The 21812-nt window shown below is 46.1% G+C and overlaps 1 protein-coding gene across 1 annotated transcript in view; it reads right to left on the minus strand.

Moving 5' to 3' along the window:
* Nucleotides 1–21812, minus strand: part of LOC106569543 (potassium/sodium hyperpolarization-activated cyclic nucleotide-gated channel 1) — a 73369-nt gene that overhangs the window by 49397 nt on the left and 2160 nt on the right. The window contains exon 2 of the mRNA XM_014141001.3: nucleotides 11197–11620. Within this exon, the coding sequence (XP_013996476.1) occupies nucleotides 11197–11620 (424 nt within the window). The remainder of the gene's footprint in view (nucleotides 1–11196; nucleotides 11621–21812) is intronic.

Consider the following 21812-nt stretch of genomic DNA (forward strand, 5'->3'; position numbering starts at 1 on the left):
TAAAAAAATGTAAACATAGAAATAACACCCTTGTCTTTCACACTTGACTTTTTCCTACTAGCACTTGACTTTTTCCTACTTGCTGATAGCTTCTTTATCGAGGAAAGTTTTACTTACTATGACTGAGATATTTGGTTGTCCCACCTAGCTACCTTAAAATGAATGTACCTGTAAGTCGCTCTGGATAAAATGATTCAAATGTAAATGTAAATGAGTATGGTGCATTGCTAACTCATAGTCACTGACTGATGACATCATACACTATCTCTACCACGGCTGTGATTGGACATGAATCACCAGTTGATCTTTCATAATGCCACTTTAACCTTTTGGGGCTTCTGATAGTTGGTTTCTAATATGAGCTGGCAACTTACAAAATACTGCACTTCAGCACATCTATTTATAGAGTCAACATGTCACTTATGATTAGTGACATGTTGAGGAGGAGAGGAGATAGTCACAATACCAGAGCAATATTTACAGTATGCAGAGTTATGCTAACTTAGTTTAAGACACAGAATCAGAATGGGTGTCATGTTGGCACCAAAGGTTCTAAGAGAATTATATTCTACAGAGAATACCGATTAGAATGTTACTGTCAAAGAACGTTTGGTGCCAACATGGTGTCACACCCTGGCCATAGAGAGGGTTTTATTCTCTATTTTGGTTAGGCCAGGGTGTGACTAGGGTGGGCATTCTATGTTCCGTTTTCTATGTTTTGTGTATTTCTTTGTTTTGGCCAGGTATGGTTCTCAATCAGGGACAGCTGTACATCGTTGTCTCTGATTGGGAGCCATACTTAGGCAGCCTGTTTTCCTCTGGGTTTTGTGGGTGGTTAATTTCTGTTTAGTGTTGCTTACCTGACAGAACTGTTTGTCTGTCAGTTTTTGTTTCTTTGTTTATGTGTTCTCAGTACAAATAATACATGATGAGCACTCAACACGCTGCCCCTTGGTCTACTCCCTGCAACAGCCGTTACAGAACCACCCACCAAAAGAAGACCAAGCAGCGTGGATTGGAGCACCGGGGGGAAGGATGGGCATGGAAGTTGGAACGTCGATTCTGGGAGGACAAGTTAAGGGAGCTACAGGAGCCTGAGAGGCAGCTCCCCCCCCAAAATTGGGGGGGGGCACACGGGGAGTTGGGGTAAGTCAGGTTGGAGACCAGAGCCAACTCCCCGTGCTTATTATGGGGAGCGACAGATCAAGCAAGCACCCTGTTATGCTGAGTTACGCACTGTGTCGTCAGTGCGCAGCTATAGCCCGGTGCGGTCGATACGGGCTCCTCAGCGTTGCCGTGCTAGAGTTGGCACTCAGCCAGGGAGAAGTGCGCCGGCGCAGCACATCTGGCCACCAGTGCGTCTCCTAGGTCCAGCCTACCCTGCGCCTGCTCTACGCACGGCAGCCGTCATTCCCCAGCACAGCCCAGTTCGCCCTGTGCCAGTGCTCCGCCTGTGCCGGGCTATAGTGACAACTCAGCCAGGACAGGTTGTGCAGGCCGTGCACTCCAGTCCTCCAGTGCGTCTCCAAGACCCCGTCTATCCTGTGCCTGCTCCCAGAGCCAGGCCTCCTGCATGTCTCCCCAGCCTGGTGAGTCCTGTGCCTGCTCCCAGAGCCAGGCCTCCTGCATGTCTCCCCAGCCTGGTGAGTCCTGTGCCTGCTCCCAGAGGCAGGCCTCCTGCAAGTCTCCCCAGCCTGGTGAGTCCTGTGCCTGCTCCCAGAGCCAGGCCTCCTGCATGTCTCCCCAGCCTGGTGAATCCTGCGCCCAGAGCCAGGTCTACTGCAAGTCTCCCCAGCCTGGTGAGTCCTGTGCCCGCCAGTCCGGAGCTGCCAGAGTCGCCCGCCAGTCCGGAGCTGCCAGTCGCTCGTCAGTCCGGAGCTGCCAGAGTCGCCCGCCTGTCCAGAGCCCGCGGCGAGGGTCCCCAGTCCGGGGTCGGCGGCGAGGGACCTCGCTCTAGAGGCGCCACCAAAGTGGGGTGAGCCAGTGGTGGAGCAGGGTCTGCATCCCGCCCCTGAGCCGCCACCACGGATAGATGCCCACCCGGACCCTTCCCTATAGGTTTAGGTTTTGCGGCCGGAGTCCGCACCTTTGGGGGGGGGGTACTGTCACGCCCTGGCCATAGAGAGGGTTTTATTCTCTATTTTGGTTAGGCCATGGTGTGACTAGGGTGGGCATTCTATGTCCTTTTTTCTGTTTTGTATTTCTATGTTTTGTATTTCTTTGTTTTGGCCGGGTATGGTTCTCAATCAGGGACAGCTGTACATCGTTGTCTCTGATTGGGAGCCATACTTAGGCAGCCTGTTTTCCTTTGGGTTTTGTGGATGGTTAATTTCTGTTTAGTGTTGCTTACCTGACAGAACTGTTTGGCTGTCAGTTTTTGTTTCTTTGTTTATGTGTTCTCAGTACAATAAATACATGATGAGCACTCAACACGCTGCCCCTTGGTCTACTCCCTGCAACAGCCGTTACAGAACCACCCACCAAAAGAAGACCAAGCAGCGTGGATTGGAGCACCGGGGGGAAGGATGGGCATGGAAGTTGGAACGTCGATTCTGGGAGGACAAGTTAAGGGAGCTACAGGAGCCTGAGAGGCAGCTCCCCCCCCAAAATTGGGGGGGGGGCACACGGGGAGTTGGGGTAAGTCAGGTTGGAGACCAGAGCCAACTCCCCGTGCTTATTATGGGGAGCGACAGATCAAGCAAGCACCCTGTTATGCTGAGTTACGCACTGTGTCGTCAGTGCGCAGCTATAGCCCGGTGCGGTCGATACGGGCTCCTCAGCGTTGCCGTGCTAGAGTTGGCACTCAGCCAGGGAGAAGTGCGCCGGCGCAGCACATCTGGCCACCAGTGCGTCTCCTAGGTCCAGCCTACCCTGCGCCTGCTCTACGCACGGCAGCCGTCATTCCCCAGCACAGCCCAGTTCGCCCTGTGCCAGTGCTCCGCCTGTGCCGGGCTATAGTGACAACTCAGCCAGGACAGGTTGTGCAGGCCGTGCACTCCAGTCCTCCAGTGCGTCTCCAAGACCCCGTCTATCCTGTGCCTGCTCCCAGAGCCAGGCCTCCTGCATGTCTCCCCAGCCTGGTGAGTCCTGTGCCTGCTCCCAGAGCCAGGCCTCCTGCATGTCTCCCCAGCCTGGTGAGTCCTGTGCCTGCTCCCAGAGGCAGGCCTCCTGCAAGTCTCCCCAGCCTGGTGAGTCCTGTGCCTGCTCCCAGAGCCAGGCCTCCTGCATGTCTCCCCAGCCTGGTGAATCCTGCGCCCAGAGCCAGGTCTACTGCAAGTCTCCCCAGCCTGGTGAGTCCTGTGCCCGCCAGTCCGGAGCTGCCAGAGTCGCCCGCCAGTCCGGAGCTGCCAGTCGCTCGTCAGTCCGGAGCTGCCAGAGTCGCCCGCCTGTCCAGAGCCCGCGGCGAGGGTCCCCAGTCCGGGGTCGGCGGCGAGGGACCTCGCTCTAGAGGCGCCACCAAAGTGGGGTGAGCCAGTGGTGGAGCAGGGTCTGCATCCCGCCCCTGAGCCGCCACCACGGATAGATGCCCACCCGGACCCTTCCCTATAGGTTTAGGTTTTGCGGCCGGAGTCCGCACCTTTGGGGGGGGGGTACTGTCACGCCCTGGCCATAGAGAGGGTTTTATTCTCTATTTTGGTTATGCCAGGGTGTGACTAGGGTGGGCATTCTATGTCCTTTTTTCTATGTTTTGTATTTCTTTGTTTTGGCCGGGTATGGTTCTCAATCAGGGACAGCTGTACATCGTTGTCTCTGATTGGGAGCCATACTTAGGCAGCCTGTTTTCCTTTGGGTTTTGTGGATGGTTAATTTCTGTTTAGTGTTGCTAACCTGACAGAACTGTTTGGCTGTCGGTTTTTGTTTCTTTGTTTATGTGTTTTCAGTACAATAAATACATGATGAGCACTCAAGACGCTGCCCCTTGGTCTACTCCCTGCAACAGCCGTTACACATGGAGGACTGATTGGCCAACTGTATGGCTCTAATGAGGCACCATGGACAGCGCCAAGGTTCTTATGGCATTATGAGAAATCTGAAAATAGTGAACCAAAGAGAAGCACAAATTGGACCCATTTTGAGGCAGATTCTCCGCAATTTTGTGTGAAAATGTAATCACCAAAATTACTCATTCAATTAGACCCTCAAGTCTTCAAACCAACATTTTATTTTTGTGTGGGAAACGATAAACACTCACATAATCAATTGGAGGAGTGAATAGCAACTACTACAACAACAACAACGGCAAAAGCAAACTGCTACTACTAGAGCACAAACAGTTATGTCGCCATGGCAATTCCCATTAGTAGAGGATCCAGTTTGAAGTGGAACTACTTTGTAGAAATGAAACAAACAGTCATTATATCGGTCTAAAAATAGGTCATTTTTCGACTCAAAATTCAAATTATGTAGAGTAAGTCATTGTTGGCAGAATTAAATGTATGCAGTCAATGCGTGATTAATAAAATTCACCAATAAATCGCTAGGTAGGTAGTCTAATAAATATTGCTATATCAGGTTGTAAATCACAGCTAGCACATTGTTAACTGCCTCCAGCCATTCAGGAGATGAACTGTTTCAGGTTCACTGACCCAATGCTTTGCACAAAAACAGATTGAAAAGGGCAGTGATTGGGAATCTCAACACAATAAATCTAGCTATGCAGTCCCGTTACGTGGCTAGTGCTATAGCTAGATGATATATTTATGCAGGCCTACTTATTTAGCAAGCTAGCTATATGGCTTGATAGCTAGCTAGAACCTAAACTGACACAGAGCCTTGTACTGTAGCTCGCTAGCTAGCTGCTGGAAGGATGTGATGTTATCGCCTGGACAAGTGTGTGAGTGGAAGACTTTTCCCCCAATGTTTTATTTTCAGCTTTGGTGGCTACAGCTATTAGGATCACTAAGCTAGCTACTCATTTACTCAAACTTGAACAACTGTTAGAATATCTCTTAGTGGGTTATTATGGGACTGGGGGCAGGCTGCAGGAGGCTCAGCAGGCTACTATTCCTCATCATATTCACTGTGCAATTTCGACCACGTACTGAAAAAGTTTGAGAGGGTTTGCCTACCACCCACTGTGCTGGACTTTAGCACATCTGGCTCAGGCTAGATAACCTTGTTGTTATTATTGTGCATAGGCAACTTATTTTTTTATTTCTGTATTTATTTATTTATTTTCATCAAAGAAAACAGTGTGCAGGTGTGGTTGGAAGCCTAAGGGCTTATATGAAAACCACACCACAAACAAACAATATATAATAAATAAGTACAAAAAAAAAGTTTGTTAAAACAGATAACAAAACCTACTAATTATAAATGTATAAATAAATTGATCAGTAATCACAAATATATATATATTGTTTTGTTTAAATGTGTGTGCGCATGTGTGGATGTGAGTGTGTGAGAGTTAGGCTTCATGGAGGAGATTACAGAGTAGTTTGGTTCATCAGGCTGAATCCCAGTCTTCCCTTGAAGTTATTGAGGGATGATGATGTTTTGGCAATGTGAAGATAAAAATTCCAGAGTATGGTACCTATATTTCTGATAGAGAATGTACTATGTGAGGTGCGGCAGTGGGGAGGGTGCGGCAGTGTCTTGTGTTATATAGAAGGATTTCAGAATGAACCAGGAAGAATCCTACCGAGGGAGAGATAGCCTACCTGTTGGTTGTTTGATCAACAGGACTGTAAAGTTCCCAAAAGTAAGACACCCATGGTATTTATATATTTGCAGAAAACCAAATCAGGTTTCTTTTGTGACTTTTGCTACTGCTTTCTAAACAATGATCTAAACAAAGTTGCGCTGTTCTGATGCCTGTAAACACAGCCCAGAAGCACGTCTAGTACCGTACGCAACACTTCCTCTCCAAACTCCACTCTACACTCTTAGAAAAAAAGGTTACAAAAGGGTTCTTCGGCGGTCCCCAAAGGATGACCATTTTTGGTTCCAGGTAGAACACTTTTAGGTTCTACCTGGAACCAAAAGGGTTCTTCCTGCAGCCAAAAAGGGTTCTTCAAAGGGTTCTCCTATGGCAGGGATGGGCAACTTTGATGGGGCCACAGTGTTTCGTGGGTCAGCAATTCTACACATTTTGCAATAGGGTGGAGGCAAATATTTACAGTTCTTAATATGATAACTGATGATCAATGGGCCCCATGCCGCTCGGTAATTCGACCATGCTTACTACAAGTTTAGATAGCTGGCCGCTAGACTAACTTACCAATATAAAAACAATTTGGTAATATGGGCTAATTGAGTGAATGCTGACGCACAACCAAATAATAGAAATTGTGTATTCTATTATTCTAACTCTCAATAATAAGTTGAGACTCCGACTGAGTACCATATTTTTTTTTTGTCTGTTTAACACCAGCCAATCTCAGCACTCATCTTCCATGCATGCCAAGTATCCTCCTCTACCCATCATGCACCGCTCTGTGTGTTTGCCGCATAATGTCTTCAGAAAATCCAATTATCCAAAGGTCATGTGCACACACAGGGCCCAGTGCATCCATCCACCATCCTCCATCCGCTCCATCCTCCATCCGCACCATCCGCCATCCACACCAGGGGCCCAACCAAGCACAAAGTACCCCTTCAAAAAATGAATCGAGCAGAGGCATATATGTACTGTAGATGAACAAATAACTAGATATGAAGGCCGACGGAAAAACCAGCTAATCAGAAATCCATTCCCGAAGCCAACAAAGAGACAGAAAATGTATGGAAACATAATTAAACCCATACGAGGAACGCTAGCCTAACTGAATCATAGGTTGGTAATAATAACAATTAGCAAGACATACAGTATGATCATAGTGAGCAACCCCTCCGGTGTACCATATTATCATCCCTCCACCCCACCTGCACCTCCTTAGGCGTCTTAATTGATTAAATGTGTTTGCATCTCTAATATGCTGCCTATGAAGACGAGCTGACGCCTTCTGGGATTCACAGGTCAAAGGGGGAGACGGTGACGACACTGATGGTGATTAGGATGCAAAGTGTGTTTAAAAGCTTAAACCCTCCTGCCAACAACATCACACATATTTTAGTGAGAACAGCAAAGTAAACCTCCTGGCACTTGACAAACGACTGGGAACAAACTAACATATGCAGCTTGCAGACAGGGCCGGGTCCAGACTGATCATCTGTCTCACGGCTTATTGGGCATCAGCCAACAACTAAATGTCTGAGAAGGAACTCAGTGACCTTACAGCACCTATACCCAGAACTGCTTTTTTATTCATTTATGCAGAAGTCCAAATAGATTGGGGACCAATAGTTCCTGGTTACAGAACAGTGGGGTGTGCTGGTTGCATATTCTATGCTTGACAGAGCATTCTATGATTGTCTACCTAGACAACTTGTCTAGACAACCTTCAGCATAATTCACTACCCCTCACTCCCCCTCAATACCTCTCACTACCTCTCAATACCCAATTCACTATCTACAATTCACTACGCCTCACTACCCAATTCACTATCTACAATTCACTATCTACAATTCACTACTCGTCACTACCCAATTCACTATTTTTTTATTTTAGCTTTTTATTTTAGCTTTATTTAACCAGGTAGGCAAGTTGAGAACATGTTCTCATTTACAATTGCGACCTGGCCAATATAAAGCAAAGCAGTTCTACACATACAACAACACAGAGTTACTCATGGAGTAAAACAAACATACAGTCAATAATACAGTAGAAAAATAAGTCTATATACAATGTGAGCAAATGAGGTGAGATAAGGGAGGTAAAGGCAAAAAAGGCCATGGTGGCAAAGTAAATACAATATAGCAAGTAAAACACTGGAATGGTAGATTTGTAGTGGAAGAAAGTGCAAAGTAGAAATAGAAATAATGGGGTGCAAAGGAGCAAAATAAATAAATAAATATATACAGTAGGGGAAGTGGTAGTTGTTTGGGCTAAATTATAGATGGGTTATGTACAGGTGCAGTGATCTGTGAGCTGCTCTGACAGCTGGTGCTTAAAACTAGTGAGGGAGATAAGTGTTTCCAGTTTCAGAGATTTTTGTAGTTCGTTCCAGTCATTGGCAGCAGAGAACTGGAAGGAGAGACGGCCAAAGGAGGAATTGGCTTTGGGGGTGACCAGAGAGATATACAGTGAGGGAAAAAAGTATTTGATCCCCTGCTGATTTTGTATGTTTGCCCACTGACAAAGAAATGATCAGTCTATAATTTTAATGGTAGGTTTATTTGAACAGTGAGAGACAGAATAACAATTAAAAAAATCGAGAAAAACGCATGTCAAAAATGTTATAAATTGATTTGCACTGGGCAGTTCTTGGATGTGCTTCCCTTTGTTGTCTGTAATGGTTTGCAGGCCCTGCCACATCTGACGAACGTCAGAGCCGGTGTAGTACGACTCGATCTTAGTCCTGTATTGATGCTTTGCCTGTTTGATGGTTCATCGGAGGGCATAGCGAGATTTCTTATAAGCTTCCGGGTTAGAGTCCCGGTCCTTGAAAGCGGCGGCTCTAGCCTTTAGCTCAGTGCGGATGCTGCCTGTAATCCATAGCTTCTGGTTGGGGTATGTACGTACGGTCACTGTGGGGACGACGTCATCGATGCACTTATTGATGAAGCCAATGACAGATGTGGTGTACTCCTCAATGCCATTGGATGAATCCCGGAACATATTCCAGTCTGTGCTAGCAAAACAGTCATGTAGCTTAGCATCTGCTTCATCTGACCACTTTTAATATTGATCTAGTCACTGGTGCTTCCTGCTATAATTTTTGCTTGTAAGCAGGAATCAGGAGGATGGAATTATGGTCAGATTTGCCAAATGGAGAGCGAGGGAGAGCTTTGTATGCACCTGTGTGTGTGGAGTATAGGTGGTCCAGAGTTATTTTCCCTCTGGTTGCACATTTAACATGCTGATAGAAATTTGGTAAAACTGATTTAAGTTTCCCTGCATTAAAGTCCCTGGCTACTAGGAACGTCGCCTCTGGGTGAGCGTTTTCTTGTTTGCTTATGGCAGAATACAGCTCATTCTATGCTATCTTAGTGCCAGCCTCTGACTGTGCTCTGTAAACAGCTACAAAGAATATAGATGAAAACTCTCTCGGTAGGTAGTGTGGTCTGCAGCTTATCATGAGAAACTCTACCTCAGGTGAGCAATAGCTCGAGACTTCCTTAGATATTGTGCACCAGCTGTTGTTTACAAAATACATAGACCGCCCCCCTTTGTCTTACCAGACGCCGCTGTTCTATCCTGCCGGTACATCGTATAACCATCGTATAACCGTTCAGCCATGACTCCGTGAAGCATAAGATGTTACAGTTTTTAATGTCCCGTTGGTAGGTTAATCTTCCCAGTAACTCGTCCATTTTATTGTCCAAAGATTGCATGTTTGCTAGCAGAATTGAGGGAAGTGGGGGGTTTATTCGATCGCCTCCGACTTCTCAGAAGGCAGCCCGCTCTCCAGCGTCTCTTTCTCCTTCTCCTCTTCACGCAGATCACTGGGGTCGGGGCCTGTTCCCGAGGGAGCCGTATATCCTCCGCCTCGGGCTCGTCAGATTCGAGAAAGAAGAAAAAGGATTCTGCTAGTCCGTGGTGAGTAATCGCAGTCCTGATGTCTAGAAGTTATTTTCGGTCATAAGTTACAAAAAACGCAGATAAACAAACAAAAACACAATCGGTTGGGGGCACGTAAAATGTCTGCCTTCTGCTCCGGCGCCATCTTACTCAATACTGTGATTTTATTGCAATTCGATGTTCCAAACATATTGCTCACCATATGTCTGCTGCAGACGGACAAGAGAAAGCCATGAGAATGAGTTTTGATCTATCAAGGAAATAAAAGTGCTGAAAACAAATTGTCTCCCTACTTAAAAAGAAAATGGAGAATAAGCTATGAAGGGAAAATACTGGATATGTAACTGTATCGATTTTCCCCCCTCATCACTAATAGCCATCTAGCTTTATTAGCATTTCCATCTATAGTGACTATATTAAACCATGTAGCATGTAGCCATGATGCTGTGAGTGGGTGCTACAGATTAATAGTGGATGAGATGAGTTTCCATGTTACAAGCTCTAAGAGTCCAAGTGAATGGTGCTATATGTCTACTATAATTACAATCATTCATCCTTTCACCATGACCACAAATAGTGGATGAGTCGAGGTCGAGCTCCCCTTGAGGCAATCTATTATGATAATTATACTAAGCCATATAGCGTTTAGGGGTGGGGGGTGGTGGTCCTACCTCTTCCCACTGGTGGATGTAGCGTTTAGGGGTGGGGGGTGGGGGTACTACCTCTTCTCACTAGTGGATGTAGCGTTTAGCGGTGGGGGGTGGGGGTACTACCTCTTCTCACTAGTGGATGTAGCGTTTAGGGGTGGGGGGTGTGGGTCCTACCTCTTCCCACTGGTGGATGTAGCGTTTAGGGGTGGGGGGTGTGGGGTGGGGGTCCTACCTCTTCCCACTGGTGGATGTAGCGTTTAGGGGTGGGGGGTGGGGGTCCTACCTCTTCCCACTGGTGGATGTAGCGTTTAGGGGTGTGGGGTGTGGGGTCCTACCTCTTCCCACTAGTGGATATAGCGTTTAGGGGTGGGGGGTGGTGGTCCTACCTCTTCCCACTGGTGGATGTAGCGTTTAGGGGTGGGGGGTGTGGGTCCTACCTCTTCCCACTGGTGGATATAGCGTTTAGGGGTGTGGGGTGGGGGTCCTACCTCTTCCCACTAGTGGATATAGCGTTTAGGGGTGGGGGGTGGTGGTCCTACCTCTTCCCACTAGTGGATATAGCGTTTAGGGGTGGAGGGTGGGAGGGGTGGGGGTCCTACCTCTTCCCACTGGTGGATGTAGCGTTTAGGGGTGGTGGTTCTACCTCTTCCCACTGGTGGATGTAGCGTTTAGGGGCGGGGGTCCTACCTCTTCTCACTAGTGGATGTAGCGTTTAGGGGCGGGGGTGGGGGGTGGAGGTCCTACCTCTTCTCACTAGTGGATATAGCGTTTAGGGGTGGAGGGTGGGAGGGGTGGTGGTCCTACCTCTTCCCACTGGTGGATGTTGCGTTTAGGGGTGGGGGGTGGGGGTGTGGGGTGGGGGTCCTACCTCTTCCCACTGGTGGATGTTGCGTTTAGGGGTGGGGGGTGGGGGTGTGGGGTGGGGGTCCTACCTCTTCCCACTGGTGGATGTAGCATTTAGGGGTGGGGGGTGGTGGTCCTACCTCTTCCCATTGGTGGATGTAGCGGATGAGCCGGGACAGCCTCAGCAGCCTCAGCAGACTCAGGATCTTAGTGAAGCGTACGATCCTCAGGGCCCTGGCCGTCTTATACATCTCAGAGTCGATCCCCTTCTCCACGATCAGGAAGATATAATCCACGGGGATGGAGGAGACAAAGTCCACGATGAACCAGGTCTTCAGGTACGTCTTCTTGATGGTCTTGGGGTCCAGGATGATGTCAGAGTTGTCCTCGATGATGATGCCAGTGCGGAAGTTGAGGACCAGGTCCATGAGGAAGAAGGTGTCGGAGATGACGTTGAAGATGATCCAAGGGGTGGTCGTCCCATCGTTGAAGAAGGTGATGCCCACCGGGATGACAATCAGGTTACCCACCATGAAGAGAAGCATCGTGAAATCCCAGTAGAACCTGGAGAGAGAGGAAGAGAGAGAGTGCGCGCGCATGCATGTATGTATGCATGCATGTATGCATGCATGTATGTATGTATGTGAGTGAGTGAATGAGTGAGTGAGTGAGTGAGTGAGTGAGTGAGTGAGTGAGTGAGTGAGTGAGTGTGTGTGTGCGTGTGTGGGTGTGTGCGTGTGTGGGCAGGAAAGGGAGAATCGAGAGGAGGAGGAAAGGGGCGGAGTAGAGGATAAAACAGAGTGAGCGAGAACAGAGAGAGAAGCTGACAGGCAGTGGAGACTTTCTAACAAAGGCTGGTGAGAGTGGAAACAAGCTACATAGACCTACAATAGATCAGGGTGAAGGATAATGTTAAGCTAATTACTATTGATGAAGTAAAATTAGTATGATTGTTGTAAATCATTGTTTTAGTAAAAAACATTAACCTATTATTATTGTAGTGGACATAGGCCTATGTGTGTGTGTGTGTGTGTGAGTGTGTGTGTGTGTGTGTGTGTGTGTGTGTGTGTGTGTGTGTGTGTGTGTGTGTGTGTGTCCTCACAGTCCACATTGTTCCATAAGGTGTTATCAGTTTTTCAAATCAGATTTTACTGCTTGCATGAGTTACTTGATGTGGAATAGAGTCCCATGAAGTCATGGCTCTGTTTAGTACTGTGCGTTTCCAGAGTCCATTCTGTACTTGGGGACTGTGAAGAGACCCCTAGGTGGCATGTCTTGTGTGGTAAGCATGGGTGTCTGAGCTGTGTGCTAGTTGTTTGAACAGACAGCTTGGTGCACTTAACATGTCAATGCCCCTCACAAATACAAGTAGTGATGCAGTCCATCTCTCCTCCACTTTGAGCCAGGAGAGATTGACATGCATGTTACTGATGTTAACTCTCCGAGTACATTTAAGTGCCATCCGTGCTGCTCTGTCCTGGACCAACTGTAATTTGCCTATGTCTCTCTTTGTGGCATTTGGCCATATGACTGGGCAATAGTCCAGGTACAACAAAACTAGGTAATTTATTAAGGACAGACCTCTCCTCATCTTAGCTACCATAGCATCAATATGTTTTGACCATGACAGTTTGCAATCCAGGGTTACTCCAATCAGTTTAGTCTCCTCACCGCTCAATTTACACATCATTCATTACAAGATTTTGTTGAGGTTTAGGGTTTAGTGAATGATTTGTTCCAAATACAATGCGTATTACTTGCCACCCACTCTAAAACTGACTGGGCTCTTTGTTAAGTGATTTCCCTTGCTGTGCTAGCTGACGTATAGTGTGGAGTCATCAGCATACATAGACACACAGGCTTTACTCAGTGCCAATGGCAGGTTATTAGCAAAGATTTAAAACAGTAAAGGGCCTAGACTGCTGCCCTGGGGAATGCCCAACTATACCTGGATTATGATGGAGAGGCTTCCATAAAAAAAAACACCCTCTATGCTCTGTTAGACAGAATGCTCAATCCACGCTATAGGAGGGATGTAAAGCCATAACGCATTCATTTTCCAGCAGCAGATTATGACGATAACGTCAAAATCTCCACTGAAGTCTAACAAAACAGCTCCAACAATTTTCTAATTATCAATTTATTTCAGCCAATCATCAGTCATGTGTGTAAGTGCTGATAGTCAGTTGATAATTTGTTTACTGTGAAATAGCATTGTATCTGGTCAAACACAATTTTTCCTAAAAGTTTACTAAGGATTGGTAGCTGGCTGAGTGGTCAGCTGTTTGAGCAAGTAAGGGATGCTTTGACATTCTTGGGTAGCAGAATTACTTTTCCTTCCCTCCAGGCCTGAGGGCACACACTTTCCTGTAGGCTTAGATTGAAAAGATGGCAAATAGGAGTGGCAATATACAGTGCCTTCAGAAAGTATTCAAACCCTTTGACTTATTACACATTTTGTTGTGTTACAGCCAGAATGTCAAAATGGAAGAAAAAAGAAAAATAAATCCTACCCATCAACACACAATACCCCACAAGGACAAAGTGAATACATGTTTTTAGACATTTTAGCAAATATATTGAAAATTAAATACAGAAATATTTAATTTACATAAGTATTCACACCCCTGAGTCAATACAGTTGAAGTCGGAAGTTTACATACACCTTAGCCAAATACATTTAAACTCAGTTTTTCACAATTCCTGACATTTAGTCCTAGTACAAATTCCCTGTCCTAGGTCAGTTAGGATCACCACTTTATTTTAAGAATGTGAAATGTCAGTATAATAGTAGAGAGAATTAATTATTTCAGCTTTTAGTTCTTTCATCACATTACCAGTGGGTCAGAAGTTTACATACACTCAATTTGTATTTGGAAAAATAGCCTTTAAATTGTTTAACTTGGGTCAAACGTTTCGGGTCGCCTTCCACAAGTTGGGTGAATTTTGGCCCATTCCTCCTGACAGAGCTGGTGTAACTGAGTCAGGTTTGTAGGCCTCCTTGCACACACATGCTTTTTCAGTTCTGCCCACAAATTTTCCATAAGATTGAGGTCAGGGCTTTGTGATGGCCACTCCAATACCTTGACTTTGTTGTCCTTAAGCCATTTTGCCACAACTTTGGAAGTATGCTTGGGGTCATTGTCCATTTGGAAGACCCCTTTGCGACCAAGCTTTAACTTCCTGACTGATGTCTTGAGATGTTGCTTTGATATATCTGCCAAATTTTCCTTCCTCAGGATGCCATCTATTTTGTGAAGTGCACCAGCAAAGCACCCCCACAACATGGTGCTGCCACCCCCGTCCTTCACGGTTGGGATGGTGTTCTTCGGTTTGCAAGCCTCCTCCTTTTTCCTCCAAACATAACGATGGTCATTATGGCCAAATAGTTATATTTTTGTTTCATCAGACCAGAGGACATTTCTCCAAAAAGTACGATCTTTGTCCCATGTGCAGTTGCAAACCATAGTCTGGCTTTTTTTATGGCGGTTTTGGAGCAGTGGCTTCTTCCTTGCTGAGCGGCCTTTCAGGTTATGTCAATGTAGGACTCGTTTTACTGTGGATATAGATGCTTTTGTACTGGTTTCCTCCAGCATCTTCACAACGTACTTTGCTGTTGTTCTAGGATTGATTTGCACTTTTCTCACCAAAGTACGTTCACCTCTAGGAGACAGAACGCATCTCCTTCCTGAGCGGTATGACAGCTGCGTGGTCCCATAGTGTTTATACCTGCGTACTATTGTTTGTATAGATGAACGTGGTACCTTCAGGCGTTTGGAAATTGCTCCCAAGGATGAACCAGACTTGTGGAGGTCTACAATTTTTTTTCTAAAGGACTTGGCTGATTTCTTTTGATTTTCCCATGATGTCAAGCAAATAGGCACTGAGTTTGAAGGTAGGCCTTGAAATACATCCACAGGTACACCTCCAATTGACTCAAATTATGTCACTTAGCCTGTCAGAAGCTTCTATAGCCATGACATAATTTTCTGGAATTTTCCAAGCTGTTTAAAGGCACAGTCAACTTAGTGTATGTAAACTTCTGACCCACTGGAATTGTGATACAGTGAATTATAAGTGAAATAATCTGTCTGTAAACAATTTTTGGAAAAATTACTTAGATGTAAAAAAAAAAGTAGATGTCCTAACCGACTTGCCAAAACAATAATTTGTTAACAAGAAATTTGTGGAGTGGTTGAAAAATGAGTTTTAATGACTCCAACCTTAATGTATGTAAACTTCCGACTTCAACTGTACATGTTAGAATCACCTTTGGCAGAGATTACAGCTGTGAATCTTTCTGGGTAAATCTCTAAGAGATTTGCACACTTGGATTGTACAATATTTACCCATTATTCTTCACAAAATTCTTCAAGCTCTGTCAAATTGGTTGTTTATCATTGCTAGACAACCATTTTCAAGTTTTGACATAGATTTTCAAGCAGATTTACATCAAAAGTGTAACTCGGCCACTCGGGAACATTTACCGTCTTCTCTGTAAACAACTCCAGTGTATATTTGGCCTTGTGTTTAAGGTAATTTCCTGCTGAAAGGCGAATTCATCTCCCAGCGTCTAGTGGAAAGCAGACTGAACCAGGTTTTCCTCTGGGATTTTTCCTGTGCTTAGCTCCATTCCGTTTATTTTTTATCCTGGAAAACTAAATTAAAAGCATATCCATAACGTGATGCAGCCACCACTAAGCTTGAAAGTGTGGAGAGGGGTACTCAGTAATGTGTTGTATTGGATTTGCCCCAAACATAACACTTTGTTTTCAGGACAAAAAGTTAATTGATTTGCCACATTTTTTGCAGTATTATATTAGTACCTTGTTGCAAAGAGGATGCATGTTTTGTAATACGTTTATTCTGTACAGGCTTCCTTCTTTACACTCTGTCAATTAGGTTAGTATTGTGGAGTAACTACAATGTTGTTGATCCACAGCCATTAAACTAACTGTTTTAAAGTCACCATTGGCCTCATGGTGAAATCCCTGAGCAGTTTCCTTCCTCTCCGGCAACTGAGTTAGGAAGGACACATGTATCTTTGTAGTGACTGGGTGTATTGATAACACCATTCAAAGGTTAATTAATAACTTCACCATGCTCAAAGAGATGTTCAATGTCTGCTTTTTTTACCCATCTACCAATAGGTGCCCTTCTTTGCGAGGCATTGAAAAACCTTCCTGGTCTTAGAGTTTTAAATTCACTGGTCGACTGAGGGACTGAGGATACAGAGATGAGGTAGCTTGACTGAGGGTAGAGAGATCAAATCAAATCACATTTTCATTGTCATTTGCGCCGAATACAACAGGTGTAGACCTTACAGTGAAATACTTACTTACAAGCATGGTAAACACTATTATTGCACACAGTCCATGCAACTTATTATGTGACTTCTTAAGCACATTTTTACTCCTGAACGTATTTAGGCTTGCCATAACAAAGGGGTTGAATACTTATTGACTCAAGACATTTCAGCTTTCCACGTTTAATTAATTTGTAAAAATTTCGAGAAACATCATTCCACTTTGACATTACGGGTTATTGTTTGTAGGTCAGTGACCATAAATCTCAATTTAATCAATTTTAAATGTAGGCTGTAACACAACAAAATGTGGGAAAAGTCAAGGGATGTGAATTATTTCTGAAAGCAATGTAGTCTGCTATCATCCTGAGACATTTTCCAATCAAGTTGTCAGACGCAGGTGGCTTGTCATTGTTGATAGACAACAATCGTTTTTCACCTCTTCCACACTCACTTTACGGAATTAAAAATGGTGTGAATTGAACCATCTTATTTTTGCCCAAATGTCACGGTTGTTGAAAGGAGGAGCGGACCAAAGTGCAGCGTGTGTGTCGTTCCACATTTTATTTACACTGTGAAACTATACAATACATAAATAAACTGAATGACAAAAACAACAAACCGTGACGCAGAGGTGAAACATACACTGACTCAAAGTTAATCTCCCACAAAACCGAGGTGGAAAAAAACCCTACTTAAGTATGATCTCCAATTAGAGACAACGAGGACCAGCTGCCTCTAATTGGAGATCATCCCAAACAAAACCCCAACGTAGAAATACAAAACTAGAACCTGAACATAGAAATAGAAAACATAGAGAGAAAAAAACCCTGTCACACCCTGACCTACTCTACCATAGAAAATAACATCTTTCTATGGTTAGGATGTGACAGTACCCCCCCCAAAGGTGCAGACTCTGACCGCACCTAAACAAAACAACAACAACAACAAAAAAAGAGGGAGGTCAGGGTGGGTAACTATTGTCTATGGCGGCTCTGGTGCAGTACACATAACCTTCTCATCCCGCGGACCTCCCACAGAGGAGGCGGCTCCGGTTCGGGGAGTAACCCCCATCCGCCCGCTGATCCCTCTGCTTCTGTGCCACCGGACCATGGATCGTCGTCGTCGGAACCGGACTGTAGATCATCGCCGGAGGCTCTGTACTGCAGACCGCCGCTGGAGACTCAGGGCTGCGGACCGCCGCTGGAGGTTCCGGGCTGCGGACCGCCGCTGGAGGTTCCGGGCTGCGGACCGCCGCTGGAGGTTCCGGGCTGCGGACCGCCGCTGGAGGTTCCGGGCTGCGGACCGTCGCTGGAGGTTCCGGACTGCGGACCGTCGCTGGAAGTTCCGGACTGCGGACCGTCGCTGGAGGTTCCGGACTGCGAGCCGCCTCAGGAGGTTCCGGACTGCGAGCCGCCTCAGGAGGTTCCGGACTGCAGGCCGTCTCAGGAGGTTCCGGACTGCAGGCCGTCTCAGGAGGTTCCGGACTGTAGGCCGTCTCAGGAGGTTCCGGACTGTAAAACGTCTCAGGAGGTTCCGGACTGTAAAACGTCGCCGGAAGCTCCGGACTGGGAACTGTCGCCGGAAGCTCCGGACTGGAAACTGTCGCCGGAAGCTCCGGACTGGAAACTGTTGCCGGAAGCTCCGGTCTGGAAACTGTCGCCGGAAGCTCCGGACTAGGAACTGTGCCCGGAAGCTCCGGACTAGGAACTGTCGCTGGAAGCTCCGGACTAGGAACTGTCGCCGGAAGCTCCGGACTGGGAACTGTCGCCGGAAGCTCCGGACTGGGAACTGTCGCCGGAAGCTCCGGACTGGGAACTGTCGCCGGAAGCTCTGGACTGGGAACTGTCGCCGGAAGCGCTGGACTGGAAATGCGCACTGGAGGCCTGATGCGTGGGGCTGGCACAGGTGGCGCCAGACTAGTAACACGCACCTCAGGGCGAGTGCGAGGAGCAGGCACAGGATATACTGGCCCGTGGAGGCGCACTGGAGATCTCGAGCGTAGAGCTGGCACAACCCGTTCTGGTTGGATGCTCAACCTAGCTCGACAAATGCGGGGCGCGGGCACAGATCGCACCGGTCTGTGAATGCGCACTGGCGACACAGTGCGCATCACCACATAACACGGTGCTTGCTTCGTCACTCACTCCCCACGGTAAGCACGGGGAGTTGGCTCAGGTCTCCAAACTGACTCTGCCAATCTCCCCGTGTGCCAACCTCAAAAAAAAATTGGGGGCTGCCTCTTGCACTTGCCTCGTGGTTGGTATAGTGCCTCGTAGTATCGCCGCTCTGCTCTCACTGCCTCAATTTCCTCTTTAGGACGGCGATACTCCCCAGCCTGCCTCCAGGGTCCTTTCCCATCCAATATCTCCTCCCAAGTCTATTTGTCCTGCTGACCACGCTGCTTGGTCCTTTGGTGGTGGGAGATTCTGACACGGTTGTTGAAAGGAGGAGCGGACCAAAGTGCAGCGTGTGTGTCGTTCCACATTTTATTTACACTGTGAAACTATGCAATACATAAATAAACTGAATGACAAAAAACACAAACCGTGACGCAGAGGTGAAACATACACTGACTCAAAGATAATTTCCCACAAAACCCAGGTGGAAAAAAACCCTACTTAAGTATGATCTCCAATTAGAGACAACGAGGACCAGCTGCCTCTAATTGGAGATCATCCCAAACAAAACCCCAACATAGAAATACAGAACTAGAACCTGAACATAGAAATAGAAAACATAGAGAGAGAAAAACCCTGTCACGCCCTGACCTACTCTATCATAGAAAATAACATCTTTCTATGGTCAGGACGTGACACCAAAATTGTATTTAAGGTCCTCCAAAGCTTTTTACTATCATTCTTTATAGAATTTATCTTTGCTTCATAGTACCTTTTCTTCTTCTTTTTATTTAGTTTAGTCAAATGATTTCTCAATTGGCAGTACATAAAATCAATTTAGCTGAGGTGTAAAGACCAGGTTAAACGGTTGGGTGCTGCTGATGACAGTCAGAGGTAGAGGTAGAGGGGAGAGGTAGAGGGGAGAGGTAGAGGGGAGAGGTAGAGGTAGAGGCAGAGGGGAGAGGTAGAGGTAAAGGGGAGAGGTAGGGGTAGAAATAGAGGGGAGAGGAGAGGTAGCGGGGAGAGTGGGAGGTAGAGGGGAGAGGTAGGGGTAGAGATAGAGGGGAGAGGTAGAGGTAGAGGGGAGAGGTAGAGGGGAGAGGTAGAGGTAAAGGGGAGAGGTAGGGGTAGAGATTGAGGGGAGAGGTAGCGGGGAGAGTGGGAGGTAGAGTTAGAGGGGAGAGGTAGAGGTAGAGGGGGAGGTAGAGGTAGAGGGGAGAGGTAGAGGTAGAGGGGGAGGTAGAGGTAGAGGGGGAGGAAGAGGATGAGGGGGAGGCAGAGGGGAGAGGTAGAGGTAGAGGGGGAGGAAGAGGATGAGGGGGAGGTAGAGGCAGAGGGGAGAGGTAGAGGATGAGGGGGAGGTAGAGGCAGAGGGGAGAGGTAGAGGGGAGAGGTAGAGGTAGAGGGGGAGGAAGAGGATGAGGGGGAGGTAGAGGCAGAGGGGAGAGGTAGAGGGGGAGGTAGAGGATGAGGGGAAGGTAGAGGTAGGCTAGTGGGTGTTCAGGTCCACACAGTCAGAGAGGGCTCACTGCAGGTGCAACGCTGAGTCATTACACTGCGACTGAAGCAACAAGGTGTGAATTAACCCCTTTAGTCATGCTATTTGTGAGAACTACGGCATGCCAACTCCTATGAGACTTGTATTTATTGTGTTGCATAACTCTCCTCAAAACGATATGCTCAAATTACATACACTGAGTATACCAAATATTAGGAACACCTTTCTAATTTTGAGTTGCATCCCCCCACCCACACCTGCTTCTGCCCTCAGAACAGCCTCGATTCGTTGAGGCATGGACTCTACATGGTGTTGAAAGTATTCCACAGGGATGTTGGCCCATGTTGACTCCAATGCTTCCCACAGTTGTGTCAAGCTGGCTGGATGTCCTTTGGGTGGTGGACCATTCTTGAAATACATGGGAAACTGTTGAGCATGAAAAATGAAAAGCTCTTAAATGTTTTGTCTTTCCCATTCATCCTCTGAATGGCACACATACACAATCCATGTCGTAATTGTCTCATGTCTTAAAAATCCTTCCTTAACCTGTCTCCTTCCCTTCATCTACACTGATTGAAGTGGATTTAACAAGTGACATCAATAAGGGATCATAGCTTTCACTTTGACTCACCTGGTCAGTCTGTGTCATGGAAAGAGCAGGTGTTCTTAATGTTTGTACACTCAGAGTTATTGGATAGGGGAGACCATGGCACAAAGCAACATGGGGAACAATGTAACAACTAAATTACTCAGATTAGAAGCCCCTTAGAAAAGTGTTATTTAATGTGCTAATAATTGGTGAGTGTATCTATATGCCTAGGAAATGTTGCTTAAATCCATACATTAAAAAAAAGATATATTGACAGGACAAATTCTAAATATTCTTGCCACCTCCTTTTTTGATTATTGACCTGTGAAACATTCCCCATGTATCTAATCATATCATTTTTTATCAGTTAGGTCTTTTGATTGGTAAAGTTGATGACAATAATTATTGTTGTATTTTGTCACAATACTCGGATTTGACTCAGATTTGTAATGGGGGTACATTGTAACATTTGTTGCAATTAACCCCTTACCTAAAATGTAATGGTATTTTATATGGTATTTAGAGACATTTAAATAATGATATAAAATAGCACTTATTTACATCAAGTTTGCCAGTACAGCTAAGAGAATCGCTCTAAAACATGGCTACTCCGTTTTTAGTCAATATGACATGATGAAATGATGAAAAAAAGTGTCCATTTAGTGTATTTATATCCAAATATCAATTTAAAATCTGAACATGTTTAAATTCCCCCAAATGTTTACCATTGAAGACTACCGCCTACGGGGTTAATTGCAAAATGTTACCTTCCACCACTTTCGGGTTGAATTATAAAGGTCTGGTATGTCCTAGAAACGTAGTCAGGTTACAGTGTGTAATGGTAGCTGAGATATGTATGTTGTTTGTATAAACAAACTCAAATAATAATTTCATAAATAACAAAATACCGAAATTGTTACTTTGTGCCCAGGTCTCCTAGGCCCTAGTATCATATGTCTTGTACTGAGTCAACATTATTTGATTCCATTCTTTAAGATGAGCTGAGCAGAAACAGCACGAGGTGTGATTTGTGAATGGAAAGTAGGCTAGCTACAGAGTTGATCATTCTGCCGGCTCCACTTTCGGTAAGGCGGGAGCTGTCCACTTGTGACGAGTGTGTGTCTATCAAGAAATCCAGTGACGCAAAGATGCAATTTCACGACCATGTAAACAATGGCATATCACTCAGAGACAGGGCCCAATTCACGAAAATAAAGCATTTCATAATCAACATGACCCTCTTA

This window comes from Salmo salar, chromosome 14 (genome assembly GCF_965601325.2).
Source record: "Salmo salar chromosome 14, fSalSal1, whole genome shotgun sequence".
NCBI lineage: Eukaryota > Metazoa > Chordata > Actinopteri > Salmoniformes > Salmonidae > Salmo > Salmo salar.